Source organism: Drosophila yakuba, chromosome X (genome assembly GCF_016746365.2).
Source record: "Drosophila yakuba strain Tai18E2 chromosome X, Prin_Dyak_Tai18E2_2.1, whole genome shotgun sequence".
In the NCBI taxonomy this organism is placed as follows: Eukaryota; Metazoa; Arthropoda; class Insecta; order Diptera; family Drosophilidae; genus Drosophila; species Drosophila yakuba.
Genome location: NC_052526.2, coordinates 23155011 through 23179449, shown reverse-complemented (window position 1 = coordinate 23179449; position 24439 = coordinate 23155011). Strand labels below are relative to the sequence as shown.

The 24439-nt window shown below is 39.7% G+C and overlaps 6 protein-coding genes across 12 annotated transcripts; 3 read left to right on the top strand and 3 right to left on the bottom strand.

Annotated features, from left to right (window-relative positions):
• The first annotated feature begins 329 nt into the window (after positions 1-329).
• On the top strand, positions 330-4344 carry LOC6539097. The gene is made up of 2 exons (XM_002085968.4): positions 330-1549; positions 3318-4344. The coding sequence occupies exons 1-2, from the start codon at positions 1221-1223 to the stop codon at positions 4294-4296; spliced, it is 1308 nt and encodes a 435-aa protein (XP_002086004.1). The 5' UTR covers positions 330-1220; the 3' UTR covers positions 4297-4344.
• LOC6539098 lies at positions 4320-9024 on the top strand. 3 transcript variants are annotated; one of them, XM_015189823.2, is made up of 3 exons: positions 4320-5009; positions 6314-6516; positions 6582-8274. In XM_015189823.2, the coding sequence occupies exons 1-3, from the start codon at positions 4490-4492 to the stop codon at positions 6705-6707; spliced, it is 849 nt and encodes a 282-aa protein (XP_015045309.1). In that variant the 5' UTR covers positions 4320-4489; the 3' UTR covers positions 6708-8274. The 3 variants fall into 3 exon arrangements, with proteins under 3 accessions (XP_015045309.1, XP_002086005.1, XP_015045308.1); XM_002085969.3 differs by having other exon boundaries at positions 4321-5009; positions 6585-8274; XM_015189822.2 differs by lacking the exon at positions 6582-8274 and adding an exon at positions 8327-9024 and having other exon boundaries at positions 4322-5009.
• Positions 6935-9326, bottom strand: LOC6539104. Its single transcript, XM_002085970.4, has 2 exons — positions 9087-9326; positions 6935-8541 (listed from the first exon to the last, which is right to left on the bottom strand). Exons 1-2 carry the CDS (start codon positions 9321-9323, stop codon positions 8434-8436), a joined length of 345 nt encoding a protein of 114 aa, XP_002086006.2. The 5' UTR covers positions 9324-9326; the 3' UTR covers positions 6935-8433.
• A 97-nt stretch (positions 9327-9423) lies between these two features.
• LOC6539105 (FHA domain-containing protein DDL) lies at positions 9424-11373 on the bottom strand. The gene is made up of 2 exons (XM_002085971.3): positions 10710-11373; positions 9424-10302 (listed from the first exon to the last, which is right to left on the bottom strand). The coding sequence occupies exons 1-2, from the start codon at positions 11267-11269 to the stop codon at positions 9594-9596; spliced, it is 1269 nt and encodes a 422-aa protein (XP_002086007.1). The 5' UTR covers positions 11270-11373; the 3' UTR covers positions 9424-9593.
• A 198-nt stretch (positions 11374-11571) lies between these two features.
• LOC6539106 lies at positions 11572-13172 on the top strand. Of its 2 annotated transcripts, none has more exons than XM_015189824.3 (3): positions 11572-11895; positions 11965-12051; positions 12109-13172. In XM_015189824.3, exons 1-3 carry the CDS (start codon positions 11836-11838, stop codon positions 12340-12342), a joined length of 381 nt encoding a protein of 126 aa, XP_015045310.1. In that variant the 5' UTR covers positions 11572-11835; the 3' UTR covers positions 12343-13172. The 2 variants fall into 2 exon arrangements, with proteins under 2 accessions (XP_015045310.1, XP_002086008.1); XM_002085972.4 differs by having other exon boundaries at positions 11573-11895; positions 12106-13172.
• A 100-nt stretch (positions 13173-13272) lies between these two features.
• LOC6539107 (sodium/potassium/calcium exchanger 4) lies at positions 13273-24439 on the bottom strand. 4 transcript variants are annotated; one of them, XM_002085973.4, is made up of 7 exons: positions 24034-24439; positions 18608-18751; positions 16489-16796; positions 15825-16056; positions 15604-15750; positions 14770-15108; positions 13273-14257 (listed from the first exon to the last, which is right to left on the bottom strand). In XM_002085973.4, the coding sequence occupies exons 1-7, from the start codon at positions 24110-24112 to the stop codon at positions 13938-13940; spliced, it is 1569 nt and encodes a 522-aa protein (XP_002086009.1). In that variant the 5' UTR covers positions 24113-24439; the 3' UTR covers positions 13273-13937. The 4 variants fall into 4 exon arrangements, with proteins under 4 accessions (XP_002086009.1, XP_015045312.1, XP_039233729.1 ...); XM_015189826.3 differs by having other exon boundaries at positions 18608-18748; XM_039377795.2 differs by lacking the exon at positions 24034-24439 and adding an exon at positions 19206-19613.

Below are 24439 nucleotides of genomic sequence, written 5' to 3'. Positions count from 1 at the left end.
CCAAAAAACTTTTTGCCACGCCCACTCTCACGCCCACAAACCGCCAAAAACTGTCGGTGTTAAAGACTCTCCTTCGAACTGCCACTAGCTGAGTAACGGGTATCAAATAGTCGGGGAACTTGACTATAGTCTTCTCTCTTGTTAAAGGTGTTTTTGTTTGATATATATATATAGACATCTGGCCAATGACGGTACTTTTTTTATTCTATGAGCGACGGGAATTATATGTGCTGCACATCAATTCAATATTTACGGGGAGTCACTATTGGAGCTGTCGACTAGTTGTGAGTTTTTGTTCGTAGATTGTGTAACCCTAGACCTATCCCACAATTCTACTAACGGCTTTTGACATTGTTCGTTATGTCGTATTTCATTGTCGTTATCGTGAGTCGAGATATGCAAATTGGTCTGGTAAAAAGGGGGTTGGTGTATGCAAAAGATGTTCCAGTTACAATGGTTGACGACATGAACGCTACTAAGCGGGTTTGGATTGTTGGGTGTGAAAGTGAAAGGGGGCAACGAATGTGCAAGGGGGTACGGTTGGTTGTGTTTATCGGGATCCTTTCAATGAAATTTGTGCTACTCCGAATTGTCGTGTACAGATTAATACTGAATTGGCAGTCAGATAAAAAATATTTTCTTGATTATCGTTTTCTCAGTGGGGGAACTATACTTAGCTATTAATTTGGATTACTGAAGAATTCGTTACTATTGATTACATTATAAAAATAAATTTTTTTTATTAAGAATCAAACACAAGATGTACAATTTATTGTGTACCGAAATTGTTTTATTGTATATAAATATTTAAGTGGCTTTTTAATTTTGGAGGGTATAAGCAGTTTCCGCTCAGAAACCCAACAATTCAGCCTTCCGTTACTTTTTCAACTCCAATGCGATGTCAAACAAACGAAAACAAATCGAGACCTGACGTGATAACGAATAACCGCAAACGGCTGTTGCCAACTGAATTTGTATTGTTCGGTTGTTCAATAAATGTACATAATTTGAAGGACCCATTGGTGAGCAATTTAGATGCGCTATGCCTTGTTCATCATATCCCAAAACAATAAGCGACGAGGAGGAGTCATCAATGTCAACCCACGTAGTTCACATTGTTGGCTTCGACGAGCAAGTTGGCTTGAAGCGGGTTAAGCGGTCTATTATCCCGTCTGTCGGCTGTCGTCTTGATGCCGTCAAATTTTACAAAGGCCTGAGGCATGTGCTCCTCTGTCGGCTTGGTTGTAGAGGGCGTTGCGCTGGGCGGTGGAAGCCAGTTTTTTCCCCGGATGACCATGAAAAAAGAGTACAATACAAAGTGCTTTTGGCCGGATCGCTTTTGTCACGAAGTAGCCAACCACTATAGGGATTACAAGTTACAGCACCATTTGCAGCAGCAGCTTGGATCTGGATGTGTATCCCGAAATTTAGGACATCGGCGACGAAAGAGGATACCCTCGGTGAAAAAATCTCGGGTTCCCGCCTTATTAGCGTCAGGATATGCGCAGTTTCGCGATGTGTTGCCAACTCATGTGCACTACTTTCCCAGGTTTGCTGTTATTTTAATTGTGCGTGGATAAAGCATACTGACAATTTACCATTATATATGAGGGCTTCAAGGAAGGACCTGTTTACCAGGTGCTGCCATAAATATGTCACAAATACGACACATCTTTACAGCTCAAGTTACGTGGCTATGGCCTCCTCATGCTTAATGACTGAATTGCAGCTGCTGCAGGCAGTTGGCTTTCGGTGTCAACACTGTTTAACATACATTTTTTTAATTTGGTTTAATCGAAATTTTGTGTCAACCTTGTTTTAGCTGTCGAGATATCTACTCCAGTGGAGATACGCACTCCCTAAAAATTGTTTAGAATTTCTGCAATATCAGAACAAAGCTAAAATGTTTCAGAAACATTCTTAAATAGAATATTAAGCAATATAAATAAACACACATCCTAAAATACAAAAAAAAAAGAATCCTGAATTTATATACTCTAAAGAGTCGAAGACAATTCCTTCCACCAGTTACGTACCTTTTAAAGAATTTTGAAAACCTTTTTACTTTGCGAGTAAGGAGTTTAACAACTTTAATATGTAAAAGACCTGACAAACTTTTGTGACGAAAAAGGATTTTTATTAAACTAAGAAAGTATTACATATAAAATCGTATTTATTAGGCACGCTTTATCAACATATTTATGTGCCCCCTTATGCGTGTATCTAATAGTGAAGAAAATCGCTCTTGATAACCTCGTCAGGATAGCCAGCAGCGTCGGACTCGAGATAAACTTAGCAAAAACAAAAGCTATGCAATTCACCCACTCCAACCAAGGAAACATCATCATACATGGGAACCCAATCGAGTTCGTCAACCAATCCCATACCTTGGCACCATAATATTCAACAATGGAGGAGTGGATGATGATGTCTCGAGTCGTCTTGGCAAAGCCCGCTTAGCTTTTGGGAGACTATACCGCATTTGGAGAAACAGAGAAATAAGCCGGCATACAAAGCTCCGGATCTACAATGCGTGTGTGAAATCCATACTGCTATACGGAAGTGAGACATGGCTCGCAACGAAGAAAGTAACGCAGAAACTGTAGGTTTTCAGCAACAAATGCCTGAAAATCATATGTGGGATATTCTGGCCAAACAGAATAGCCAACACAGAGCTGTGGCGCGTAACAAGCTAGCCCCGATACACACCCAAATAAGGAAGAAGAAATGGATGTGGACAGGGCATGCTCTCAGGAGAAACCCTAGTAGCATAGTACGGATGGCACTGGACTGAAACCCCAAGGAAGCGGGAGGGTAGGAAGGCCAAGAGCAACATGGAGAAGAACCGCTCAACAAGAACGAGCAGGTTCTCGTAGAAGCCCAAAGTTCCCTAGAAGAATAAGAAGAAATTAAAAAAAAAATCTCGGCGCGTCGCGATTTAGCGATCTTGTCCCCTGCGGACTTCAAATGAGATACTTCGATTTTTTATATGTAGATGTAAAATATAGATTTGTAAAATTTTTTTTTTTTTCTCACAAAAGTTGTTTTACTAGATTTCTACATCGTTATGTGGTGTTTTTCTTTGATTGGAGATATGAAATGCAAATTCCTAAGACTTTGTTAACTATACATACATATATACATACATAAAACCTCTGACCAGCTATAGGTAATAGTTTGGGCTTTAAGTTACAACAAACCATACAAAACATTAATTACAACGGCAAATGCAAACACGTACGTTTTGTATTTTTGTATTGTACATGTATATGTACAAATATACCCCACTGACTAATTGGTGCTTCCACTAATTACAGATCCGACGATACTACGTATGCGTCCCGCAGCCGACGGTCAGTGTGCTCTGGTAAACCTTCGGACGAGACCTACAACGACGCCGTGCGTCGGATAAGAAGTGCTCAAAGCTGCGAGCAGCTACGTCACCTGGTCCACCGGATTCCATGGGGAAGGAACAGCAAAATCGGCACCAGTGATGAGGTGCCGGTGGCCTCAGCGCACGGAAGCCAAACCAGCGACTGTGGCCGTCTCAATTATAAGATAAATATTAATAACCGTTGCGCGGAAAGCCCACAACAGAAACTACCAGTGAATTTCTACGGTTATTTGCAACTGGGCAGCAGCTATTACGAACGGGGGTTGCAGGCTAACATAAAGTACCTGCAATCGATTGGCCAGCGACAGCGTAATACAATAAGGCCGGCGACGGGCTTACTCTTCGACGAAGTGCAGCGTGACGAGAGTCCGGTTCAAAAGTTGGCCAGTCGACTGGTGACGTTGCTCAAGGCCAAGAAAAAAGCGGACGACCCCGGCATTTGGGTGAACATAAGAACAGTGAAGCAAAAGGATCTAGCAGAAAAGCAATGCTCGGATGACAACTTGGACTTCAACTCAGAGCTGGAATCGAACACAGCTGATCAGCTTACTAGCATGTGTGATTATTATAAGTTCGATTGTACAACTTCAGAATTAGATGAACCAACTATAGAACACACATTAAAAACCACACAGACTGCAGCAACTAGCGAAGCTGCTGTCCAAGTCGCACTTACATCCGCCGACCAACGACGTCTCTATGAGATCATCGACAATCTAAGCTACCTGAGTATTGGGGAGAACAATTGCCGCAGGAAGCAACTGACACTGACCCTGCCCCAGATTACGCTCACTGACTGCACCGCTCAACAGGTGGCTCTACATAGCACCAGCTTCGACATTGTTACACTGCAGATACCCAATGAAGCCAGACCACCGAACCTTGATCTGAAAGCGACATAGAATCAATATATATAAATACAATCGACAATTAAATCGAATGAAATCGCATTAAATCGAATAGAACAAAAAACGATAGCGAAACCGACAACCGAACCGAACAGATTGCAAAAGCGCGCGCACCTCAGCGGAAATCGTTTATATGGTTAGTAAAAAATAAAAAAAAAACAAATAGGAAAATAGCGAAGCTCGAACAATGGTTGTTGCTGTTGTCGCTGCCGACGTCGTTGAAAGCAACAGTAGCAGTAGCGGGGTCGACAACAGCACTGGTACCGCTGTGTCTCCATCATTTGTTGGTGCTACACAAGACACGGTGGTTAATAACAATTATACTGATAAGGACAACACAACAACAAGGGCTGGACAGACGGCGCTAGATGACAGTGTTTCTTGTCTGCCGCATTCAAGGGATACTCAAAAGAACCTAATTCATAAGACGTTAAAAATCAACCCAAGTGCGGGCAACATTAATAACATCACAAACAACAACATGACGGATGCGGCCAAAGGAACAACAACAACGGAATCGTCGGGGTCAATAGAGGCCATTCCCACCAAAAGTGCCGTCAGCCAGCGAAACGTGGATATCAAGATAGAAAGGACCACTAACATGGAAGCGGCCACCCAACAGCTAACCAAGAAGGTGCTCAAACTAGATCTTGGCGGCAAGAACCTCGACGAATACTCACTTAAATCGCCCAAGTCACCGATAGCTGGTTAGTATACCCAATTTAAGTATAACAAGAATTAGGTATAACAGTGTGATCATTCTTTGATATTTTATTTTTTTAAATTCTTAAAAATAAAAAATATTTGGGATTGTTTATGAAAACTTGTTCGTTTATTTGTTTTTTACAATTATTTGGTATATTGGTATACTAGATTTGTCATATTTAACATGTAGATCTACATGTATTGATCTACCCAAATTGATCTGACCATGTCCGTCTGTCCATCCGTATAATCAGCTTCAAAAACAACAAGATCTTGAATAAAAATAATAAACTCAAATCAAGGATTAAGTAAGACCTAAAAGTATATACAAAGCTTTTATAATATAAACTGAACAAAAATGAATATAAAAATAGTTACTTACCGTTAAAACAGATAATTTCACTGATCCGCGACTTAGGACCATGCGGACCATTAAAAATAGAATTTTTTCAAGGTCAATCACAATGTTTGTGTGCAATCTCGGAACTTTGTCACTATCTGCTTGGATATCTCCATCGGTCTCGCATTCCATAAGCTCAATAAAGGGTATCTCCTAGTTTAATCAAACAATTTTTTATGGTTTTTCCATTACTATTTCATTATTATTGTAATCCACCTAGTTACTAAGCGAACCAAGAGTGTGCAAATGGGACTATCCGATTTATACCTTTAAAACAATTATTAAACTAAGTTGCCAAACAACCTATAAACATACATATGTGTATCCGATGGACATGACTAAATTGTTTATTCTTTTGATCAAGCTCATAAGTAATAAATAAAGAAAACAAAAATATAAATTTTGGTAAATATTTGAATATGTTTTTTTTAAAGATTACTATTAATAATTATGCTTGAAACAAAAAAGTTGAAATTATAAATGTCTTTGCTTGGTTTAAAAATAAATTCGTTGAAACGTACGAATCTTAATGTTTCAATACGAAATTGTGTATTCTTCAATCAATACTTTAATAATTTTGCATCTGTTACATTATATTTTTATTAAATTACAACTTAGTTATACATACAATTTCCTTGAAAATTCGACTCTCTAAAAGGTACCTTATCAGAAAGGCTATTGCTTTTGCCCTCTTTTTTGTTTATTCAATCACCCATTTCCCTGTACATACGTCAAATGCTTGCGCCAGTAATCTTACTTCCAGAATATTTATATGTGTGAAAGTCTTCTTATCGCATTTATTCATTATTTCTGTTTACGGTTTATGGCTCGCTCACTTTATTATGAATTGTCTTTTATTTATATATATATATATATATATTTTTTTTTTTTTTTCTGTGTTCCCAGCACGGTTGCCGCATCAAACGTCGATAACGTCATCGGTGGATGTAGAGGACAGGAAGACATTACGAGAGGCCTTATACCAGGGTATATTTCATCGGCACCGCCGTACTATTTTTGCCGTGGGCAGTTTTCTGCGTATGCTGCGCAGCCGTAACTCACAATACAATACAATACGCAGCTCTTCGGAAGGCGAGGACATCGATGAGGTTAGATAAGACCTAAATATGAACCCTATGTATGATCCCACGCCCATTCCGAACATCTCCATCAGCAGCCGAAGCATCATCCGCAGGAGTTGGAACAGTCGCTAGAGAACCTCCAGCCGCCTGGCCAAGAAGTAACGACCATATACGCAACATCGTCATCTGGACAACAGGGACAATCGGATTCGCTTTAGATGTCCCAGTTGCTTGAGTTCAAGTTTCGATTTAATTATTAGCTCATTCGACATCCGCGTATGAATCACTGCTTATTAACAAATATTTTTAAACATCGTGCAACAATGAGACTAACCACCCGTTGTGCTAGCATGTAGTGAGCCATATTAGTTCCGTATTTAGTATTATTGTTGACGGACTGAGGCCAGACTTCATCATCTTCAGGACACATAGATGAAAACAAACCTTTTTGAGACTTTGCAGCTTATCTCGTTCATTATTTTACCAGATTTTTATATTTCACGTTCTACTTTTAACTTACTTCAAACCAACTTAATTGTATTGAGTTTGCATTGCTTCAGAGCCCAGCACTACACTTCAGCTACGAACAATTATAAGTTACGAACATTCCATTCGTCTGCTTTAAAAGAAATTCTATAATTCATTTGAAATGTACACTTATAACATTAATTTTTGATACACATGTAATTATCCATTTGTAATACTTTGTCTTTTACATTTTTAACTGATAAAGTGAAATAAGTACAGTTTTCTTAGAATTTGGTAAATATTAATAGAAATTATTTTTGTTCATCTCAACTACACTCGTTAATCTTAGAATAAAAGGTTATAATAGATTCAGAGCTAGGGTGCTGGAACCTAACAAGAAAAATCTGGAAATCACGCTCACTTCTACATGTTTCTTTAAATACAAATTTAAAATTATTTTATCATTTAACACCAATCAATATGATAATCTTTCAAAAAATTACTGTTTAAAGAAGAACTTAATTACTCATAGATAACTACACATGTCGATAGGTCTCCCGGCACTATCTACATCTTTATATCTTCAGCCCGTTACTCATATTGTAAATGGGAAATGGGGAATTATAATTATAAAACGTATGTAACAGCACTTTTACATACGCTTCGGCTTGCCGAAGCTAGATTTCCTAGACTTTATAAGATATTATTTCAAATGAACCAAATCTTGGTTATTAATACAGTAAAATGGTGAGGCGCAAAGTGCTGGGCAGCGAAAAAGTCATAAGATAGTCGACTATCCTAACATGTAATTATGTATATTGTTTTTTTGTTTGTTTTGATTTTTCATCGCAATGGGAACAAAACTTATAAAGCCGCATTAGAAAAAATGTTTTTAAACAATAAGCATAATGCTGTATTGCGTAAATACATAATATATATTTAGCTACTATATACGATTTACCCATACATATACTACATATGTATATTGATATATTTGAATGAACATGTCCTACTTATAGAACATACATGATAGTTTATGTCTTCATTAACATATGAAATGCAATTTATTTTCAGTTGCTATTCCACACATAAACATATATTTTAGAGCTTTTTCATGTTCACGGTACCTTACATATATAGCTAAATCTATTTATTAGGTAGTGGTTTAAGATGTTTTTTTTGTACAGGACAAAGATTCATAATCAATTCGTGACAAAAAAGACAACAGATATTCGCTAAACCATACCGCCGTTCTGTAGTTTCTCCCCTATTTTATGTCGATTGAATGAACAATAAAAGCTTAACAATTGCTAGTTACTGCTTGAGTTTTGTTTAATTAATAACCTCCTTTTGATCTCTCGCTTTACAGTACATTAAGAGGCGCGGTTCGAAGCTTATGCGATTTCCGCACCTTTTCGACCATTAATGCGGACTAATACTATGAGCTACAACTGTTATCAATGCTGTTGCATGTTGTTAGCCGAATCCAGGCCAAAGTATGGTAAGATTAAAGGCTGGCGGAGTCCAGGAATAAGGCAAGGATAAAGGTGCTCTCCAATTTCCACCCAGTGTTGCCAGAAAATCCTGGTAAAACGTGGTAATAATAAAATTATACAATTAGTTAGCAAAAGAAATCTAAAAACATGGCGACTAACAAAGTGACAGTTATAAACACTTTGTACATTTTATACCAAATCATTTCCATTCCGTTACTCCTATAGTAAAATGTTATAATATATTCAAGAACGCGTTTCCGATCCTTTAAGCCATATAACAACATTATCACAAACACTTGGACGTTGATCTTGCCATGATCGTTTGTTTGTTTAGTCGCCAGTTCGTTCGTATGATCGTCGAGATCTTGGAAACAATAGGAAGGTATAGTCCTAGTTTCCACACACTTCTTTTAGTATAACTTAACTGGTATATCTTATTCGAGGCGTATATAATTTGAGACTTTTAATTATTTCACATATTCATTGAAATTTTAAAAGTTTGTAATTGTTCGGAGTATCAGACTTATTATTGATTCGTACAAGAAATCCAAATAAATCGTCCTAAAGACCACTTCCGCTTTACTTCTAAATTAAGTTCTAAAGTCATTCACAGGAATTACTTTGATTACTCACCTGTGATGGAGCAGCGGCCACCACGTAAGAATTCTCGTCGACGGCCTTTTGGATCATGGCCTTCAAGTCAGCCACTTCTCGAAGCTTCTGCGGGGTGACCACCACTTTGTCCTGTGATATGGGTGACAAAGGTGGAGCCATCAAGTGCTTCGGCGTCACTATTTGACGGCGCCATTTTATGACAGGTGTTGCAAACGCCGAGACGTAGAGCCACATAATTGCCAACTGCCATCTCATCGTGTTAACGATCAAATGAAAGCTGAAACTTTTAAGATCTAGCTCGCCGGAAAATCTTCGATGTCAGCACTTTCCGCCTGACCTTATCGAAACAAGACAGTTATATGTGAGACTTTATTATTGTGTTGGCAGTGAACACTTAGCCGTGTTCTGTAGAAGATTTTTTACATATCTTTCGCTGAAGGTTTGGGGTACAAAACGCGATACATTAAGTTAGGTTTGCTGTAAACTTAATAAATGAACATGTTAAGCAATAATGACATATGTCTTCTAGGGATTCGCCACTCCCCCAGGCGCATCCTGCGGCTCATCCTTGATATGCACATCATCGTCCTCCTGGTCCTCTTTACTGTTTTCGTGGAGCAAAACATATTCGCGGGAACTGAATCCGAATTTAATGACGTCCTTCTCCATTAGCTCGTAGTACTTCCGGGCATCAATCTTCTTGTTGTTAAGAAACGTTCCGTTGGCTGAATCCAGATCGATAAGGTACAATCGCACGCGTTTCCCGTGACTACCATCTTCCCGTTCGAAGGGCACCAGACGATATTGAAGGGCGGCGTGTTGTTTAGAGCAACTAGGATGATCCACTGCTAGATCGACCACTTTTCGATCGCGTCCAACCAGAAAGCAACTCTGCCGATGAATGTGCAGCGTGGGCAATGCTGTTTCGCCCTTGAACGGATATAATCTCCAACGACGTTTAGGCTTGCGTGCCTCCGGAGGCTCCGAGTATTTAACAACCACACCGTTTAACTTATTGGTGTCCTCTGTTAGCGCACCACTTAATCCGAAGTTGGGCTTTTCCTTGTCCACCGGCACGTCATTTTCGGCCGGTACTTTTTCATCGACTTCCTTTCCCCAATCATAGTGATCATCCTCATTCTTGTTGCGATTGTCGTGACGCTGATTTCGCTGGCGTCTCTGGCCAATATCTCGCCCGCCGTGGTGGCCCCGAACTCGTGGACTTTGACTATGGCTGGAAAAGAGAGAATTTATTGCCATTCAGAGGTTGGACAAACATAATTGCTACACTGCCTTAAAATTAAACTAAAATTAATTTGTTGTATTAAGAATTGCATTATATCGTACTAATTGCACTAAACTAGCAGTGATGAAAAACAAACTCATTGCCTTTTAGATTAAGTACAACGAAGCAGTTTCTATTGCAAGATATAAAATCATTTAAATGTTCATTAGGAGTTAAATTAAAGAAAAGGTTTGTATTTTTGACAGCCTTAATGGGAATTAAGGTAAAATCCGTTTATGTAAAATGGTTAAACTTTGATACTGATGCAAAATTATAGTACAGTAAGATTTTCTAGTAAGATATGGAATGAATTTTAATTTATTAGGTCTTAGTACAGAAGATTAAGAGAAACCTACCGAACTGGCCGCCTTTCTGGAGACCTCCGCTGGCGATCACGCTCCCGATTTTTGCGCTCGCTGCTTTTTGAACGATGCCGCTGAGCAGGGGATCGCTGCCAGCGCTCCTTGCTGGACTGCATATTATAGTCCCGCTCACGGTTTCGCTCACGGTCCCTATCCCGCTCCCGCTCGCTTCGGTCCCTTGAGCGACTCCAGCTCTTCCGGCGCTGCCTTATACTGTTGCGATGGGAGCTGCTGCGTTCCGGACTGTCCCACTTAGAGCGCTGTTCATGTACGTCCTCCGTCGGCTTTGCTAACTGTTTGGGGCGTTTCTCCTGCGGATCATGGGAGTCCCTCGGGCGCCTACCGGACCGCAGCTGCTTCTTATTAGGCGACAGGATGCTGTGATTCGATTTTTTGCTTTCTTTGGAGGAATCTGATGAACTGGAGGATTCGCGGGCCGCCCTTTGCTTGGTTTTCTTCACTTTGAGTAAGTTGCGTTCGCCCATTTTACTGTCCGCCTCGTCACAGAGGCGTTGCTCTTCCTGTTCGCGCTCCTTGTTGCGTCGCTTGCTCATTTCCGGATGATGCACTTTGAATTTCAGATATCGATGGAAAAACAAATCAAAAATTAAAAAATGGCTCTTTTCTAATACAGTCAGCTGTTACAACGAGTATGACCAAAGTAAAAAATACCAAGACACTTTATGGAGTTTTCTACCGAGTTGGCAGTTACACACATACATATATCGATTACTCAGAAAAACGTTTACGCTTGAAAAACGTATTCTGATAAAAATAACGATTACCGGGTGCTTTTGTGAACACAAGGGCACTTTTCCGTTTAAGCAAGTTTCTGGGGTTTTCGATATCTCTTTCTAGCCCACGTACTTGCACTTCTTAGCGAAGAAACCGCATAAACTGTTTAAAAGTTGTGTCTGTTAGCTAGTCGCACCTGGTCACACAGCCAAAAAGCTGTGCGAAAATCGAGAAATTCTTAAAACCCGGAGGACATGCAGTGGTAATTGCGGTGTAATCCTCCTGACCGCCATGCTGTTGTGCTGTGCGGATTGTAGCGGCGTTTGTCATTAGCAGCAGCTGTTGCAGTTGCTTTACGCACAAGAGTGCGAAAAGGATAGTCACCATGACACCCTTTGATGACTTTGTCTATCTGATCAATCATGTGCTTCTGGGCGAGGAGCCGGTAAGTGGGCTATACATGCGGCCAATCCCATTCAGTACTCACCAGACATGGACTTTCGGCCTTCTGTAGACCATCGAAGACTTCATACTGCTGGTGGGCACCCTGGTGGCGTTTATAGCCTTTATCCTTTGGTGCTGCTTCCCCATACAACCAAAGGTATGTTCATTAGGCAATACGAAAGTGACGTTTTCCAGATTTGTACTTCTCCAGCAGGAGCGTGGCCCCCATCGCCAATTCACCTGCAAGATTATTCAGAATCCCATTAAGGCCTTCGACGCCTCAACAAGCACCGACGACGCACCCATTCCGGGAGGTGGCTCCGGAATCGGCAGCTCCATGTCGAACATGCAGTACAATAGCAGCAGTGGCAGCGGAAGTTATAGCAAGAATGGCACTGTTGCCATGCACAATTACTACGTTAAGAACGGCCACCATTGCTGCACCTAATAATGGTCATCGGCATGCCTAGCTATTGTACATGTCCTGCGCTGGACAGGGTGTTATGTTTTATACACGCCGCCTTTAGTTACCATTTACTGAGCACAGCCATCCGTATGCAGAGGCATATCGATTGAGCTTTGTGCCAATGGGTTGTCAGGTTGTTAGGAGGCAGCTAAAAGCTGCCAGTTCGCATTTGCAGCATATTTGAATTTCTGAATTGTAATTGCTCAGACTGATTTGTTTATGGAACGTAAAAGGGTTGAGGAGAATAAGGAAGAAGTGGTGGTTCAGGTGGCAAGTCAAGGCCGCGCACGCAGCCTCCTGGACAAGCCCCTGGAAGTTTCAAAAACTTCCTTGGTATCTATATATGTTGTATGCATTTGTTGGTATAACAGATGTAGTATGCGTTTTGTGTAAAAAAAAGGGTGTATAAACCAATTAATTCTAAGTATTTATTCGTGTAAACCATTCGATTAGTCCCAGAGAAACTCCAAGACAATTGCCAACCTAATGCGTGCAAACAAAAACAATGCCCTTTATTGAACTTATTTCTATTTAGTGATAATGGAGAAATAAAGCCTCTCCACATATATATACATATGTATTTTTATATCTTTAAGATAAATAGTGTACACACCTAGATACACACCAATTATTAGTATAGGTATCGTTCCATGAATTTTGCATATTTGATGTGTATTAAGGTATAATTGATCTCATTCAATGATATTATTTGTGATGTAACAACTTCAAGCTAATTGAAATTATTCTCCAATGCGAATGTTTTGTAAATCCCCCTGGATGAAACTAAAACCTAACTCCAAACCGCCACCCAATTATCTCTGTTTTATTTTTATTTTGGCTTCAGAATCAAATCAAATGGCCCCTAGAAAGTCTCGGTAAAAGTTTGAACGATAATTAAATAAGAAAGAAAGATTCGGTAAAAATGTTCTTAGAGTATATTTATAAATTAATAACAGTGATATCAAGGATAATAGATAGAGTTAACAAGTACTTCCTACAGCGCGGAATATCAACAGAATGTTGTGTGTGGTGTTACGATTTCCTTTTCAGCGTGCTTGCGGCCCTGGGCATAAAGGGTGAATATCATGGGCTCTTCCGGATAAGCGCGTAATATGCTCTTAACTGCTAGTATCTCATTTTGTGCTTTGGTAACGGTTCAAACATTTGTAGGACGTACTACGGCTATGGGATGTATTCAGAGTCATATATACAACACGAAATAAATAGAAATAACTGATGGAAACATCGTCGTCTAAACTTAAGACAGTCTTACGCAATAATTAAATCGTAAAGTAGGGCAAGAAATACAGGGTGTAGTATACACTCTGATTCCTGGTTGAGTATTAAAATGATAATTACAAAGTACAGCCAAGTCTAAAAAATTCGCGTACTTATCATTTAAAATATTCAAACTTTTTCAGATAGAATAGTATTTCCTAAACGTTATTACACGCAAATTCAGGCCTGTAAATAGGTTTTTGTGATGCTGATAAGCTCTTGGTGCCAGCACCAAAAGAATTATGCAAGGGTGATTTTCTCCGCATCTCTGGTTTTCACACGTCTAATTTTGTCCATCACTAGCTGCTGCAATCTCTGGGAAAGAAGACATTCATCTCGATGAGGATCTGTAGAACAATAAATACTCCGTAGACCGTGAAGAGGGCTACGCCCACTCGCTTCGTAAGCCGATATCCACTGAAACTGAGGATTATGAACAGCGCCACAGTGGATATGATCAAGATTAGGATGTTATATTCGATGCCCTGGGTGCCAACCTGCTGCGGCTCCCCAGTTCCGTAGTTTATGCAGTTTTTGATGAACCAAGGCACTCCAAGGGACAGCAAGATGGCCAAGGAATTGGCACCCAACGAATTAGAAACTCCAATGCCATTTTCCCCTATAAATTGCAGAACGTATTACAGTTAGTTATAAATAATAGTTTTAATAGCGTTTTTATGACTAGGAATATCAGGTAGAAGGAAGTGTTTCCCATTAGTCAATTTGGTCTTGGTTTAAATTTTATAACACTATTTTTCTTTTCTCTTTTAAAATAAATTCTTATTTTATTCAAAATTATAGTTGTTTTGTTAATGTGTATCGACTAGCCCTGCGCTAGCCCCACGCTACATATTACAAGGACCGGTAGAGCTAAATCTAGTTAAGCAGCAATAATTGTCCAAATATACTATATTCATACTTCATATTCATACTCATACTCATACATTTTGATTTTCAGTCGTATTGTATGTCGTGGGCAATCTGGAAAATAGTCGCTTTCTTGCTTTTAGATCTCATACAATGATTTTGATCGAAAGTTTGCAACGCAGTAACGGAGACATTTGCCACCATATAAAATAACCTCCCCAAGAAGTCATTAAGAAGAGGGAAATCAATTGAAACAGCACTTACCATTCCTAAGGGAAATAAGACTGGAGACGGCTTCCGGCATGGTAGAGCCAGCAGCCAGAAAGGTCAGACCCATCACAATGGTGGGCACATGGATGGCCACACCAAAGGCAGTCAGCATCCAGACAATTAGGTATGCGTTTCCGCCAATGCAAAGGATGCACATGATAAATGATAATGGGTACAATCGGCGGTACTTCATTGGGTGCGGGATCAGCAGGGATAGCGTGAACTTAATGGGAAAGACGAAGATCCACCAGAATTGCATCCAACCGGAGGCGTCACGCGGGTAAGCGTATATGCTCTCGGGCATACCGTCAGCGTCGTCGTCCTCGTCGCTCACTGGAATCGATAAATTGTTAATAGGGTTGGTAACGTTTTTATACCCGTTACTCGTAGAGTAAAAGAAAAGACATTATAATAATTATTCAAATTTCTTTGGTAAAAGGGTATAATAGATTTGTTGGAAAGTATGTAACAGGCAGAAGGAAGTGTTTCCGGCCATATAAAGTATATATATTCTTGATCAGGATCAATAGCCGAGTCGATATGGCCATGTCCGTCTGTCCGTCCGTCCGTATGAACGTCAAGATCTCAGGAACTACATAAGCTAGAAAGTTGAGATTAAGCATACAGACTCCAGAGACATAGACGCAGCGCAAGTTTGTTGATTCATGTTACCAAAAACTGTCAGTTTTGAAGATTCTCCTTCCTACTTCCAATAGCTGAGTAACGGGTATCAGATAGTCGGGGAACTCGACTATAGCTTTCTCTCGTGTTTTTTTTTTTCTAACATGATTTCAACAAATCTATTTTATGGGAATAATCGTAGCTTACGGTGCTTGGGGTGTGTGAGGTTGGCTGTGGAAGACATGGACGAGGTGTTTTCGGGAAGATTGACTACAAAGAGGCCATCGCCGGACAGAGGATCCTTTTTTAACGGCAACTGCGCCTTGGCACTGTTCTCTGGGGGCTCCGTTAGATCTTAAATACATAATTAAAAGAATTTATAGTTATTACTAAAAGAGTTGGCTACAAATATCCCTAGCCCAACACACCGTATCGCGTGGAGAAGCAGCAGTTCATACGATCCTCGATAAACACCCGAATGGCGGGCATGAACTTGTTGTTGTTGAACGTAATAAGGTAGTAAAGCACGAGGAATCCCATCATGATACAGGACTCTGTAAAACTAATGCTTCCGCCCCAGGCCAGGACCAGCAGGATAATCGTGTTGAAGATATAAATAAAGCAGTCGCGAGCTATGGGCCACCAGTCTAGTTGCACCGGCTAAAATGAAATATAAAATTTATCTCGAGCGTCTTGGCATTATGAAATCAACATATGTACATAGCCGCCCCTACTTTCAAAAATCAACTGCAAATATGCTAGGTCTAATTCACTTTAATCAACCTAATAATCCATCTCGCTGTGGATTAATGTATTACAAAAATTTTATAATACAATACCAATAAAGCGCTTTTGGACATTGAAATTATACGAAAATGCGAGTAAACGTCTCTAACCCCTGACAAGTTCATTGGAAAACGTAAAATCTGGAATACCCGGTTACTCAACGAGCTGTGGGCATGAAACCCAATCATATAAGCACTCCACAAGAATTTGTAAACAGTCTCCAGGCCACAGTTTAAGCGGGACAACATTACCTTGTTTAGATAGCTTACATTTGTGTTGGAAAGTAGTAAATAAGGTGCCCCTTACCTTATCAATGGCCAGCGCAGCTAGTCCGGCCACTCCCAGCGTGTTGAACATCAGCGAACCGATAATCGTTCCCAGACCCATATCTGACTCCAGAATCAACGTGCTAATCGTGTTCGTGAAGAACTCGGGCATGGAGGTAGCCGTGGCCATGAAGGTGGCCGCCGCCACATCCTTCGAAAGGTGCAAGTCCTCGCAGATGCACTCCACCGTCGGCAGAAAGTAGTCGTTGCAGATGATGGCCAGCAAGATAAAGAAGTAGACCGCAGCGAAGACGTGCAGCACCACCCATCCTTGGCGGAGTTGATCCACTATAGATTGAAGGAATAATATTGGAGTTATCATGTGTAATCGATCCCAGCCCAAGTAAAAGGTTTCACGTCGGGCAATTTGCTGCTTATTTACTTTATTTTTGCTTTCAAAGATACAGTTCAGCGAATTCTCAACGCTGTCCAAGCAATAAATTTCGTGCATATCCCCCTAAAAATCGTAATAATCCTAAAATAAATGAGCATTCGAGCCCACAATTTTAAACAAAACAAGAGAGAACGCTATAGTCGGGTTCCCCGACTATCTGATACCCGTTACTCAGCTAGTGGAAGCGTGAAGGAGAGTCTTCAACACTGACAGTTTTTGGCGGTTTGTGGGCGTTAGAGTGGGCGTGGCAAAAAGTTTTTTGGCAAATCGATAGAAAATTACAAGACTAATACAAAAATGAAAAAATATTAAAACATTTTTCAAAAGTGAAGGCGTGGCAGTTTTCGGCCGTTTGTGGGCGTTAGAGTGGGCGTGGCAACATGAATCGACAAACTTGCGCTGCGTCTATGTCTCTGGAGTCTGTATGCTTAGTCTCAACTTTCTAGCTTTTGTAGTTCCTGAGATCTCGACGTTCATACGGACAGACGGACAGACAGACGGACGGTCAGACGGACATGGCCAGATCGACTCGGCTACTGATCCTGATCAAGAATATATATACTTTATATGGTCGGAGACGCTTCCTTCTGCCTGTTACATACTTTTCAACGAATCTAGTATACCCTTTTACTCTAAGAGTAACGGGTATAAAAATCTGTGCATTTTGTCACATTTTGTGTCAATGTGATGCACAAGTGATATCAGATGTATTATCATCATATTAATCAATTATTTGCCAAATATAGTAGTATGTATGTACATTTTATATTATGTCTTTCTAGTGAGAAAAGATACTTTAAATTGAAAGCATCGTTATAAGTACATATTTGCCAACAATTTCGCAACTGAGATAGCCCAAAAACCCGAATATTACAAATTTAATGTTTTTACAAAATATACAAACAAAAATTGACACATACATATGTACATACGTACATAGGTAACGTCAAACATCGTATCTCTTAAAAATACGGTCAGGAATAGAAACCAAAGCTGACTTTTAAAAAATAAAAGCCTTTAAAGAAATGTAAGAAAATTAAAATTAATGTACAAGAAACGTTTCAAAAGTTAAATCTAGGGGCTTTCAAAAGGAAACGCTACAAATAGCTGATAAACCGAAATATTTAATTTTTGTCCACGCACAAGTGGCATCCGCACACTTCACAGATTTAATCAAATACACATGGCAACAGGTAGTGGATTAGATACGGATACTCAATCGATCTCCGTCATTTCTTAAATGTAGCCTATCAAACAGTTTTGTGTTCGGTGTGGGACATCGTAAAGCAGCAAAATCTTATCGTGGTTCCCATTAAAATCTAGAACCGTTCGCTAGAGATATCGCCATCTGAATGTAAGTGCTTTAGATTACTATTGCTGACGATAAAAGAGCGTTCCCCAAGTGCTGTCCTGTGTCCAGTTGTCCGTAACTCCAGAGGGTACTATATATGATGACGCCTCCACAAACAGACTATGCCGCATACCTGATTTATTGGCTATTAAATCGGCCCTTATCGCCGCAGCTGATATCACTGAAGCAGGAAAGACATTGAAAAAAAGATACCGGACAGGGCGGGTAGCGGACAACGGACATCGTCCACGGACAAGTTCAAGTTCAGTCCAAAATCTATTTATGGCGCATACATTTTTCGCGCATTTGGGTTACGGTTACGGTTATCCGTGCGTGTGACGAAACTAAACTCACCCGTAAACAGGTCGGCGAACTCGTCCATCGGAGATCCTTCATCCTCGCCAGGACATGTGGCTCGTGGCAGGATGTCCAGCAGAAGCTGCTCATCAAAATAGCGCAGGGAGACCTCAAAAAAACTGCTTGCGTTGCCAGTTGCTGCTGGAAAAACAAACCAAAAAACAGGCAATCAAACTAGTATTCATCAGGGACTTGAGATGCATATCTCTGTGGCCTGACTTTTTTCAGTTTGATGGAAAATTCGTCCGACGATAAGATTACGGAGAAATCAATTGAAAGTCACACTATTACATCAAAATCTATACAAAATCACTATACAATCAAAATCACATGTTGTGATATAATTCTAGAATAAGGCCTTTTACCAGGTTATCAAGATAAAGATTAAGATTTTTAACAATATGTTTAAAAAGTAAATAAATTGATATTTTAAGCGGTTGTTTATGATTGCCCAGTGCTTTCTTATTTCTCGTTATAGCCGAATACACATTTTTAAGGATTTTTCTATGACGACTTTATCTATTCGTTTTTTTTTTCATAATAACGTAGCTGAAAGAAAACGGCGAAAAATAATTTTTATTAAAATGTCACTTACAATATTTATTAATGTCCATATCTCTATATAATTTTTTAAAATGTTCCAGATCATCTGTACATAAATAGCACTTAGTACCACTTGATAAACCAAATTTTAGAAGTCTACAAAACCATAAAAATATCAAAAATCCCACTAAAAAACAAGATTTTAACGTTTCTTTGCGTAGAAAGCGTGATTCTCCTTACTTGTTTGTTTAACGCTTTGTAAGAAATCTTGTTTTCAAGAAGAGACCTAGTGATTTTGATTTCCACTTAGGCTTGTAGCCCATGAGCCCAACCAACCACTTGTTTCATTCATACAAATTTAAGGACTGGTTCACAATTCGAATATGGTTTTAATTTTTAGTGTTAGATATTTTATATCTATATCTGAATGAATAATCATCATTATACCCGTTACTCGTAGAGTAAAAGGGTATACTAGATTCGTTGAAAAGTATATATATTCTTGATCAGGATCAATAGCCGAGTCGATTTGGCCATGTCCGTCTGTCCGTCCGTCCGTATGAACGTCGAGATCTCAGGAACTACAAACGGTAGAAAGTTGAGATTAAGCATACAGACTCCAGAGACATAGAAGCAGCGCAAGTTTGCCACGCCCACTCGAACGCCCACAAACCGCCCAAAACTGCCATGCCCACACTTTTGATAAATGTTTTGATATTTTTTCATTTTTGTATTGGTCTTGTAAATTTCTATCGATTTGCTAAAAAACTTCTTGCCACGCCCACTCCAACGCCCACAAACCGCCAAAAACTGTCAGTGTTGAAGACTCTCCTTCGCACTTCCACTAGCTGAGTAACGGGTATCAGATAGTCGGAAACTATTGTGAAACTATTACGCAGCTATTCTTAGAACGTTACTAATCTACTGCATACAGTTTGGATGGTTTATTAGCTTTAAAATTAGTCATTGCGTTTTCCGACTATTATGATTCCATTATAATATCTGCAGTTCCCACGAAACGCCCAAGAAAAATATAAAAGTTCCCTTCATACTCGTGGTCAGATAATCAATTATATAGACGTGGGGGCAAGTGGGGTGAATGCCGTCAATACTAATGAATGCGCCTCATGCTTGATTGATATTTTTTTTTACAACACTGTTATTAGTTGCTTGACATTCGCAATTTTCTTTGACTTTCAAGAATTGCATTGAGGCCCGAAATAAGTACGACAGTCATGGTCATTCGCTGATGATTTGTTTATGTTTGTCTGGCTTTCAGTGATTGTTTTATGATTCCCGGACGGGTGTTTCATTATCTTGAGGAAGGGCGAGTTCTTCGTCTGGGTCTAGCGTCTTATCAGCTATACACCCCCCAGCCAGTATATGAATTACCAATGCCAGTCATTATTTTATGTTTCGTTTTCACTTGATTTTGTTTTTATTTTTATTATTAATTATTATTATTTTTATATATATTATTATTTTATATTATTATTTTTATTATTATTCCCGAGCCGATTTGTTGGCCAAGTCGCAGTCCCAGTCCCATAAACAGTCGGTGCAACAACTTGACCCTTTTTTTTCAGATGAACTCGATGCTCCAGCCACGCTCTCTGGGTTTTCATCACCATGCCATTGTATGGGAGTTCTCGTTGTATTTTTGTATTGCGTGCCAAGAATCGAGGCACCTGCACCGCAGTAACATCGACGATTGCACGGCAGCAACATTGCGCGACAAGAGCAATAATTGTTAAATTGTTTTCCACCTGCAGTCCCCAGGTCGAAAATGAAAACGTCGAAGACAATCGCGGCGAGAAAACAAAGGAAAATATCTCGAAGCAAACATCGGGCGTCTTACATACTCCCTGCATTCAAACCAATTGGTCAAATTCACAACCACAACCAAGGGCACTCATGTCGCGTCCCGTTGAGAAGAAAAGTCTTGGCCGACTGAAAAGCTGACTGGTATTGCATCTGGAATGCACTAGTCACTGGTCACTAGTCACTATCCGTAGTCGCAGTCACAGAACGTGTCTACAGTATCACCGCCCAAAACCCGAACCCGAGAAAACCCGAACTCAGCAGATAAACAAGTTTATTGAACTTGTTCGCAGGTGCTGTCAGCTTGAAGCGCACTCGGAAAAATTGGGAAAACTACTGGAAGGGCAGAAAGAAAAAGAGTAGGCGCTACTCTCCACAGGGCTACACTTATTTTTAATTAGCAATAATACACGTAATGCAGCACTTGTGGGGTAGACCACACAGTATAATAACTGTTTTATAATAATCTATTTTTTCCCATACAACATTTTAAGATTTTCTTGTTAATTCCCCGAGCAGAACACTCTAGGTTTCCCTAAAAGAGTTCTAGTCGGGTAAGGGCATTGTGAAAGCATTGGAAAAAAGTTTTTTTTTTAAGTGCTGCGCTAAGCTTATGAGATGTACAGGAAAACGCAAACTCTAGTCAAGTCGAAGGCCCACTTAAAGTCTAGTTTTATTCCTGAGTGTCAGGCCGACTTGCGGAAATCGGGGAAATTTGTGCACTGGGAGCCGAAAGCCCTCGTTAAGGGCTAAAGTGGCGGCACCTGTGGGAATCCCCAGAGTTCCAGGCCCGCCCAACTGCTCGCTAGTTGTGGAACACCACACTGCCAAGGCCTTCTGCCTGTTTTGTAATCAAAAATCGGCAGTGTTTCTTTGTTTTGAAACACCACCAGTGCATTCGAATGTAAATGCAATAATTGGAAACAAAGCCAATGCAAATGGAATCAATGCGAAAAGTGCTGGCTAATTGTTGGGTAAACACGATTTATTGGTTCGCTGCCAGTTGTCTACCATCACTGGACAACAAAACTGAGTAATGATAAAAGTGTCGAATGAACTTTGAAAGCTTTTTTAATGTCTACCACTACTGCTACTTACCCGAAAATATCTTCTGTTTTATGTGGGACACATGAGTAGCAAGCGAATGGCCATGACATGAAAAGGGAACATGGTAACAGAATGCATGAATATTGCGGATCATGAAGAAATTACACAAAATGAAATATTTACTAATCATAAATTTATTATTCCCCAAGGCAACCATTTTTAAAGGAAATTCATTACATCCGTGCAATAATCGTAAATGTACATATGTATGTGCATGGATTTTTGTGGAGTTTGAATCTCATTTCTTTCACATGTGGAAAATGAAATTCATATGTGTAAGCACATTCTTGTCCTCCGGGATCTCAAAAGTGGAAACATTGAGGGGCTTGTTGTATGGTCAATGTTGTATGGTGTTGTCCCGCCTTGACGGACGAGTTGTTTATTTGTTTGCGGCAGCAAAACAATGCAAAACAATAACGAGCAGCACCCCTCACAAATAAGTGAATAAAAATAAATTGATAGTAATGCTAAAAACGTAGGCTTAAGATTGGCAAACAAGGAAAAGGGGGGCTGTTGTAAACGACTATAGTTGCTGGCAGTTCCCAAATTTTACCGGTGGTTTTATTGCAACCAACGTCGAACGTCACCAGGTCAGAACCACAAATTCCTTCTCATCGTTCCAGCGAAAATCGTTATTTGGAATTACCAAACACCTAGTGAGCATATTAATCGCCTCGCATATAGCATTGAATGTGGGCAGCTCTGGCCAGTGGGTTTTGGGATTTGATTTGCGTTTCCGTCGAATCTGGGAATCACCTGGAACGACCGTGCTATCGGTTACCGATTTGAAGAGCCGCCTCCCAGCACAGATCTTTATTATAGCCGATTACGGCGATGATGGTGCTCACATTAAGATCAAGATCATGAATCGACACATTTGTCAGCGTGAAGTTAATGGTGTATATTATTATTTGAATGTTTTTCAACAGTCTGATTTATAGTACGCATTCAAACATAGCCAGACAATAGCTAATATTAAAAAAAAAAATTAATTTTACATTTTAAAAGCTTAACCAACCCTTTGGTATTCAAGAGTTCTGAAAGGAAATTGAGTAACAATAATAATGGTCTCGATACAAACTAAATAACCAGGCCACGAACTGCTTTTAATAGCATCGTGTCGTATACGTAACTAATGCGAATCTCAGTCTTATTTAGCGTTGAGCACATTAAGCTATCAACTGAATCGCATGCTTAGTTCCCGGGCGTAAATCACGGGTAACCACATTATGTTATTCCGGATCCTCCGATAAGGGAGTAAAGCACTAGAACAAACTACCACTCATGGATGGCGCATCTTCTAACAAAAAACACGAAACCACAAATGTATGTAAGTGGTTAGAATGGATCCATTTGCGGACATTGGATAAGTGCTACTTGATTGATCAATCGATCATCGATCCATATGTTCAGCAAATGGAACGAACGGAATCGCTTTGGGGCGACAGGAAGTCTAGATAAGCTAGTGGCTAATGATTAGACAAAGGTCTAAAGCATTTGAACTAGTGGAGAGCCGGAAAAGCCGGCAAATATTTGGTAAATATTTCATTTTTAAAAGTAAACAATTTAGGATCCATATTTACCCAGCGCCTAAGCTGCCAAAATAATCGGAATGTAACCGACTCACTAAAATCATGATTGCTAAAGTGAGTTAACTTTTTTTGAACAGTGTAAACTTTAATATTGCGCAATGTAAGATAAAAAGACTGTGTCGACAAACAAAGTTGAAATGACAATTACCTGTTATAATGTTACGTTTATTCCAAAAATAAATTATTTTAATTTACAGCAAATCATTGAAATCGGCTACTTCGTATGATATAATAGGTAATAGTAAAACGACAGGAGGGCCTTAAGTAATTTTGTACAACAAAAATACAAGATGCATAAGGCATGCTTGTATTAAATTATTTACTTTTTTTATGAACATGCCCTTTAATTTTGTATCTCACCTTTGGCTTGAGTAACCGTCAAAAGGCTTCCACATAATGTAACGAAAAAGCACAGCAACATGACAGCCGTTTTGACCATCTCGGATTATTTAACTTTTTTCTATTAAAAAAGAAAACAAATAACAGCTGAACGAAAAAAAAAAACAAAAAACAAAATAATACACGTGCTGCTGGCACTTAAATCGACTTTGAAAATTAATTTAACCGCGCCGAAATGGGAAAACAGCACCACAATGTGTCTGCGCAGCGGAGCGCTCAGACTCGATTCTGTGGCGAAAATTCGAACTTTCGAATTGGTTTTCGAATTTTCGGACTTCCGTTCCCGGTATTTTGCTTGAGTCGCTGCTACTCGCTGCTACTCGCTGGCAAACTCCAGCAAACCGTTTGGCTAGAATAGTATCGCACA